General features: G+C 60.9%; 1 protein-coding gene across 1 annotated transcript in view; it reads right to left on the minus strand.

The window, feature by feature from the left end:
- Positions 1–7,661, minus strand: part of SDK1 (sidekick cell adhesion molecule 1) — a 398,446-nt gene that overhangs the window by 191,554 nt on the left and 199,231 nt on the right. Inside the window, exons 6-7 of the mRNA XM_025043174.1 lie at positions 800–911; positions 9–154 (exon numbers count right to left, since the gene is read on the minus strand). Coding sequence (XP_024898942.1) covers positions 9–154; positions 800–911 — 258 coding nt within the window. The remainder of the gene's footprint in view (positions 1–8; positions 155–799; positions 912–7,661) is intronic.

Here is a 7,661-nt window from a genome sequence, read left to right on the forward strand (position 1 = left end):
CGAAGCGCCCCCTCTCCGCGCCGCCTCGCAGACGTACGCCCCGGTGTCCGAGGACGTCGGGCTGCCGATGGTGAGCTGTCTCCCAAAGCTGTGAGTCCCGCTGGCGATGGTCACCCCGTTTCTCCTCCAGGTCACGCTCAGCTCCTCCGCAGGCCTGTGAGATGGGGGCGCGAGTGGAGACGGCTGTGAACCCGGACGCGGCAACGCGATGTCGGCATCGGCACAAGCACGTCGCGGCCACTCCCGCCGGGAACCGCGGTGGGTCGAACGGGGGACATCGCGGTCAGTCCGGCTGTGTGTCCCTCACGCTGGCATCGGCGCCGCGCCCGCTCCGAGGCTGCTGAGCAAGGGCAGCCAGCTGCAGCCACAAGCCGCAATGGCCCGTGGGCGCTGGTGGCTCCGTGTGCGCAGGAGAACACGGATAAAGTCAACGCGGCCGGGGATGCGGCTGGACCTCGCCGCTGGAGCGACCCGGCCAGGCCGAGAGCACCCAGGACCCGCGAGGGGACGAGCCAGCCCTCCCCTTGCGCCCAACGCCCCTCCCTCCTCAGCCAGACTCTCAGAGGCCCCCCGGGACCCACAGCTGCACGGGCTCGCCCCGCTTTCCAGGATAAATGCCCTGGGCGATACAAACACGGCATGGGGACCCAGCCCCCCAGCCTCCCGTGGATGCTGTGCTCACAGCCCCGGGGAGCACGACGCCCCACCAGGGGAGCAGTCACCGCCGGGTAGGGCTTCCCGCCCACAGCCTGGTCAGTCGTTTCCAGTCAGCGTCCCCACTGCAGGGCTGGCCGCATACCTGGCATTGGCTATGCACTCCAGGGTGATCTCGCTGGACCCGGCCACCACGCTCCTGTTCCTCGGGGGAATCGCGATGACAGGGGCCGTGGTTTTGCCTGCGCCAGCGTCTCCTGTGGCAGAGAGCACAAGTCCATGGACGCTACTGAGCACAGACGGGATGAGAGTAGGGGTCGCATCCAGCACTGACAGGACACCCGGCCCGCCTCCCACGAGGGGCCCCCGGTGGGGCCTGGCCCTGGTGCCCGGAGCCCGGGGCGGGAGCCATGGCCCCAACCTCACACACGCGTCCCGCCTCAGAGCCAAGGGGCCGAGAGCCTCACGCTGGTGCTCGGGACAACGTGCGGGTCAAGGCTGCTGACCAGTGAGCACGTTCCAAAAAGCCGGCTGGCTTTGTTCTTTCCTAATGGACTGAAGACTTTGCTTATTGAGTTACCCAGTCTACCCACTCTTTTAAAATCTGTTCAATTCTACAAATTGGTCGGGCAGCGGCCACTCGGCGAGGCACGTGGCCGAGAAAGTGACCGGCCTTCTCATGGCCTCAGTGCAAACACACACTCAGCAGAGCCCTTGGCGCCGACAGCGACTCCCAGGACCACTCTCCTGAGAAGTGACAATCCCGAATTATCTGCTGTGTGAGCATCAAATGATAAATAATTCAGCTCCTACCTCTGGTGACAAGGGAGGAAAAATTACGACACATTTTTGCTACTTTTCTCTAAAAGGCATGCGATATCAAACTTCGGCAACCCACGGCAAGCTTGACGGTTGTTTATTTAGGGAAAATGAAGACCGATCAGACGTTTCCAGAACAGGAATGTCAGTGAAGGGTGGGGATGGAAGAGACTGGAAGTACAAGTCAATTGAAGTTCTTGCAAACGCAGAATGTTTCATGCAGCACCCATGCTGGCCAGACCGCCGCCCCCACGCGCGGCTGGAGAGACCTGGGAACTGAAGGGCGCTGGCCTGCGGGGCCACCGAGAGAGACAGAACGGAGGACCGGCCCGATGGACGGTGCCTGCCACAGCGCTCACTGCCGAGGCACCGTGTGACGCCGAGCCAAAGGGCCACGCGGATTAAAAGTGGGAGCTCGGTGCAGGTGGAGCCGCCGAGCTCAGCTCAGGCCTCCACGCTGACTCTGCAGCCGATCTTCGCGCATCTTTAGGTCTCCTGGGACGCTGCCTTCCTCGTCAAACTCTTTGCCCCCGACGCCACCCTGCAGGGCTGCTCTGGAGACCTCCCCGCTGACGCCCGCCTGGAGGGATGGTGGGGCCGGCCGGCCGGTCCCTGAGGAGGTGCCAGGGTATCGGCACATTCGTGATGGGACACAGGACGAGAGCTGAATGCCAATCAGATGAACGAGCCACCTGTCATCTGTGAAAGGCGCCGAGGAGGGAAATGACCCAAGAAGCTAATATTTGCAAATAGCTCTGTGACGTGCAGGAGAGAAGCAGCAAGGGGCACCGGGGCATGGGGATAGGTGCTAACTGGGCACTAATCACCGCTCGGCCACAACGGCACACGAGGGAACCCGTGCTCAGCACTTGTCGCTGCCCGGGGAGGGGGACAGTCCCCTGGCCCATCAGCCTCGGCTGCACACTGACCCCGAGGAACCGCACACGAGGCAGATAAGCACCAGGGCCGAGCTTGCGGCCCTCGAGGGACACGTGGGACAGAAGGCTGACCGGGGCCGAGCTTGCAGCCCTCGAGGGACACGTGGGACAGGCTGCACGTGCCAGCCCATCGCGGATTCAGCTGCCGTGACGGAAAGATGGAGCTGTTCGCTGTGATTCACACGGGACGGTAAATTCCTGTCACCCTTCAGCACAGACACACCATTCAATGGACCCTCACGCTATGGGGCGGGCGGGACGAGGGCAGCGACCTGCTCGATGTGGAGTGGCAAATGTCCGCCGCTTCTCAAGCCCGGGCCTTCTGACCCGGCTCCCGTGTCCTTTCTAGTGAAGGAAGAAGTACCCAGGACGGTTGTCGGAGAAGTAGGTGCAAGAGATGCAGGCGGAAACGTCACGGTCCCTAAAACAACTTGTAGGCACACACGAGGTCGCCGAGAAGGCGACCTCGGCTCCTGGACACTGCCACGGCCGGACAGAGGCGCAGCCGTCCGCCTGCGAAGCCCGTGCATTCCCCAGGGAAACAGCGGCAGCATCGTTCGGGACAGTGGCGAACGGCCGGGCCGCAGTCCCCGACGGCAAGGCGAGTCCACGGCGCTGGCGCACTTTCTTCTTTTAAAAATAGTTTTCAAATTCAGTTGAACTCACGTGTGCACGTGGATCTAAGAGAACATTATAGGGAGGCTCGAAAGGAAATACAACCCCACCCCCCAAGGGGACGTTTGGCTCCTCAAACTCACGATCGCTCTGAGGGGACCCGGGACCCAGAAGCCCAGAGAGCAGAGGTGCTTCCCCTGTGGCCGTGCGTCTTCGGGGAGGGGCACCCCGGCCTGTGCGCCTGTCCACCTGCCCGGCTTGTAGCCGCTGAGTGTCCGGCACGGCTGTGCGGGAGGGGGCAGGCCGCTCCAGATCCACGAGATTCACTCATGGCCCTGTTTTCAGCCGTGTGAGAACCAGCTTCTCTGTGACCAGGTCGCTCCAGGTGGCCCCGAGCCGCCACCTCCTCCCCACGGCCATTGTCCCACCACCCGAGGCTGCCTTCCGGTGCCGGCTTCGTCTCTCCCCTTTCTTTTGTCGGGGGACCTCAGGCTCCTCGCCCTTTACTGCTTTCTAGTGGGTCTTCACTTCTAAGCGAGAGGAGATAATGGATGTGCATTTTTAACCTGCCATGCTGACTTTCCTACCGCATTTTTTCCACATTCCATTTTTAGAAGAAAGATGCATAGGAGAATAAGGCATTCTTAAAAGACTAAAGCCACCTCTTGATTTCCGCTCTTCTCACGGTATCTAGGATACAATGAGCGTTCGGCAAGTAGTCAGAGACTGGTTAATCTTTCATAAATATTCTGCAATAAGGAGCCACGACTACCTCTACCAGGAACGTCGCCCTCTCCTTCAATGTTCTACGTTCAAAGACATTTTTAAAATAACGTACATCAACATGTTAAGAATTATGTCCAAGAAGAATGAAAACAAAATGGGAAGAGGGAAGGGAACTATTTATTAAGCTCCGCACAGCACTAAACGTTTTGCTGAATGTTTACATTTACGAGTGTTTCCCCATTCGGTCTAACGAGCTAGTGAGACAGCTGATATTATCCTTTTTATGGATGAGAAAATCGAGGCCCAGAGTCACATGACTTCACACCTGGGGGAAGGGTTTCAGGGACCGAGGTCTTCGTCCGAGGTTCGTGATCTTCCCTCTACGTGACACAGTTTCCCCCTCATAGAAACTCTGCCTGTGCTCAGTTAACCAGAGTCGACTCACTGGGACTGTCCCCCAAACTTCCTTGGTTCGGACGGCGCTGTAGCGTTTTCGGCTGAACACTGCTCGGGCTGGTGCCGGGTGGCTAGAGGGGACGACATGGAGTCCAGGACGGTTTCTGCGGCGGTCAGCCGCCAGCGGGCACCGGGCAGCCTCTGAGGCAGAAAAGCGAAGGCTTCCAACGGGGCTCTTTGCAGATGTAAAAGTCACAGCAGACGGAAATGGCCCCCAATCCCGGTTAATCCCCCGCCCTGCGAACTGCTTAAGCGCTGCAGAGCTGAGCAAGGAGAAGTCGGCCAGGTTGCATTTAATTAAAATGTACATTTAAAGAACATCAGATCTCTCGAACAGAAGAAGAGGTTCAAAGTTCACCTGAGCTGCTGAGCTGTGAAATTCCTGACATAAAGCCGGCCGATCGCAGCCGGGCCCAGCGCCCCAAGTGGGGCTGCCGCGTGACAGTGGACGGAGGCGCTGGGCACACAGGGAGCGTGGCAGGTGGTGCACTGGACCACGAGGAATGTGGGGAAGGGAAACCTTGGAGACAGTGGGTGCAGGGCGCTCCGGGCAGAGGGAACAGCTCGGTGTGTTGGGGGCCACATGGAGCTGGTGGGGCTGGGGCGGGGGGCGCAGGGGAGATAGGGGATGAGAGGGAGCGGGGGGCCTCCCAGGCCACGGGGCCCACCTGTGCGTGGGAAGTCGCCAGGAGGGCTGGGGCAGAGGAGCGATGTGACATGACCTTGTTTTCAAAGAGCCAGACTCTGGAGACTGAGGAGGAGCTCACTCTGGAGGGCAGGGAGGACACGGGTCAGCCAGGTGACCACGAGGGCCGGTGCAAGGCACAGGACGTTTGGACCGGGCACTGGAGGTGGTGACCAGACTCAGGACACTCTTCCCAGGCATAGCCACACCCTCTGCTGACGGTTCAGACCGGGGTGGGGGGTGACAGTGGGGCGAGCTGGAAGAGGGAAGTTGCCATTTGTGACACAGAAGGACCAGGGTGGCTAAAAGGTTGTGGGGGACAACCCAGGAGCTTGGTTTGGACGTGGCATGTGGGGGAGCCTGGCAACCTCCAGGCTCGTCGACGACCCCGGGCACCCTCCACGCTCTGCCTCTCTGCTCCCAAGTTCACGCACCTGTTTTGTCTACACGACCCCTTCTTCAGAAAGCTGGCCGGTCCTCAAAAACGAAACGAAAACCAGACCCGCCACGTGATCCAGCAGCTCCACTCTGGGTAACGCCCGCAGGAAGCAGATCTCGACAGACATCCGCCCCCCACGGCGTTTTCACCGCGGCCAGGACGAGCAAGCGACCCGTGCCCGCTGACAGACGAGCGAAGACAACGTGGCGTGTACGCAGCGGAGTGCTCCTCATCCACGACAAAGAGAAACCCCGCCGGCCGCGGCCGAGCATGGACCTCGGGGCGCTATGCGAAGGGAGGTGACTCAGAGGACGGACTGGTAGTTACCGGGGGTGGGGAAGGGGGTGAAGACGGCCGACAGGTACGGACTTCCAGGTACGACGCAAATAAGGCCGGGGTGTGATGTTAAAATGTCGCTCGGCATTGCCTAACGTCCACCTTACAGTGAGTCCACCCAGGTGGAGAATTTCTGGTTCAAGGTCAGACTCCCAGTCAGTTACAGGGGGACGGACGAAACCCCACTCTCTGCCCCTTCATCATAAGGAAAAAGAAGGGAAGCTGCCTGCCCTTGGGCGGGTGACTAGACGGGGTCCCCAGCCGGGGCCTCGGTTTGTGTCCTGCGAGGTCTCCGGAGGGTTCCCCTTGGCTCTACGCACGGCAGCCCACGGGCGGGCCCAGACGCCCTGTCCCCTCATGCAGCTGCCTGGGGAACATCGTGTCCCACATGGTCCTGGCCCGGCCCCGCAGGCCGGATGCGCTGGCGGTCAGCATCGTGTCCGTGCCCGTCCCTCTGCCGACCCCCTCCAGACCGAGCGCCACGCTTACCCGGGTGGAGTCTGGCTTGTCCCCAAGGCCTGAAGCCACGACACCCCCGAAATGCAGCTGATCTCACCCGCCCCATCCCTCACCCTTGTTCCCATAACCGCTGGTCTTCCCAAGTCCCTGTCACTTCCTTAAATTTCTCGGTGAGAAGGACGTTCTGAGAACGGCAGTGCTGACCCTGTGTGGCCGCCGGCCCTTTCTTCTCAACCTGTCACAGCCTGGACAGGTGGACGTGGCGGATGCGGCTGGCCAGGTCTGAGGCGGGTCCAATCCGGCGACTCTTGCCCAGCCCCCACCCCCACCCCGCTCCTCTCGGTCCCAAGCTCCCCCCGAACCCCACTATCCCGGGTGAGCGTCCCACGGGCCCACCAGCTGGAAGGTGTGGTTATGCAGAGGACAGAGTTTAGAACCCCATGAACCGGGACACCCCCAGGCCCCTAATCCTTTGGGAGAAAGCAACGAAACTCCTCCAGTCCTTACTTCTCTCCTTCGTGAAGTGACGCCATCTCACGGGGCCATTACGAACAAGAGCAGATTTTGTACACTTTCATGTGTAACCTGCGCCCGTACATGTGACACACGTGAACTAGCACCTGGCACACAGGAAGTGCTGCACGAACTCGCGGCCATTAACGCGGCTGTGAGGCCGGGGACACAGCCTCGCTCCCCGCTTCCCCAGGGGTTCACCCGCCTGTTCCGCCCAGATCCCCTCTTCACAGAAGCCCCGCAGTGTTTGGGGCTGTGCGACTTACTCTTCTCACGGAACTTAAGATGAAGGCCCTGGAGGGGCCCTGCAGCCCCTCAGCTCAGAGAGAGCAAGGACGGAGGGAGGGGGGGTGGGGGAGGGCAAGAGAGCCCCCGGGATTGGGGCTCAGAGCACGCACAGGCTTCCCCATACTCTCATTACAAGCACCTCAAATCTCATTAAAAAACACAGCCTTCTTTCTTTCAAAACAGAATCTTTGCCCTGAAGACGCAGAATTTTCCAGAACCCCTGAGAAAGCAAACCCCACGCTTTGTTTTCTGGCTTGAGCGGTTTGGTAAGTGGTGGAGAAACTCAGCCAGGTGAAAACGTGGAAGACTGGGTGGGGTGGGGGTGACGGCGGGGGAGCCGGGCGGAGGAACAGGAGGCTGTTTCGCACGGGGCGCCCACGCGGGCAGGCGCAGAGACCCCGAAAAAAAAAGCACGCGTCGTGACTGGATCCCGGGAGCCACGCGACCACCCCGAGCACGAGGAACGGGAGCAGAAGGCAGCACGCAGGGCAGGAAGTGCCCGCCCTCCGCGAGCACAGGTGGCCGGGAAGCGGGCGGGGGACCCGGGACGCTGAGGAGCCAGGCTGGTTTTGCCCCAATGGCAGGGTTTGCACAAAGCCAAGGCCGCCTCTGCGCGACTTCTGCAGATGAGTCTGCGTCCGCCTTGCAGGACGAGCGCTGAGGAGGGCGAGTCAGGGCCCCGACCTGCCCGCGAGGCTTCGCGGTACCTCAAAACACACCTAGAACGTTCCAG

Source organism: Pteropus alecto, unplaced genomic scaffold (genome assembly GCF_000325575.1).
Source record: "Pteropus alecto unplaced genomic scaffold, ASM32557v1 scaffold40, whole genome shotgun sequence".
Taxonomy (NCBI): Eukaryota; Metazoa; Chordata; class Mammalia; order Chiroptera; family Pteropodidae; genus Pteropus; species Pteropus alecto.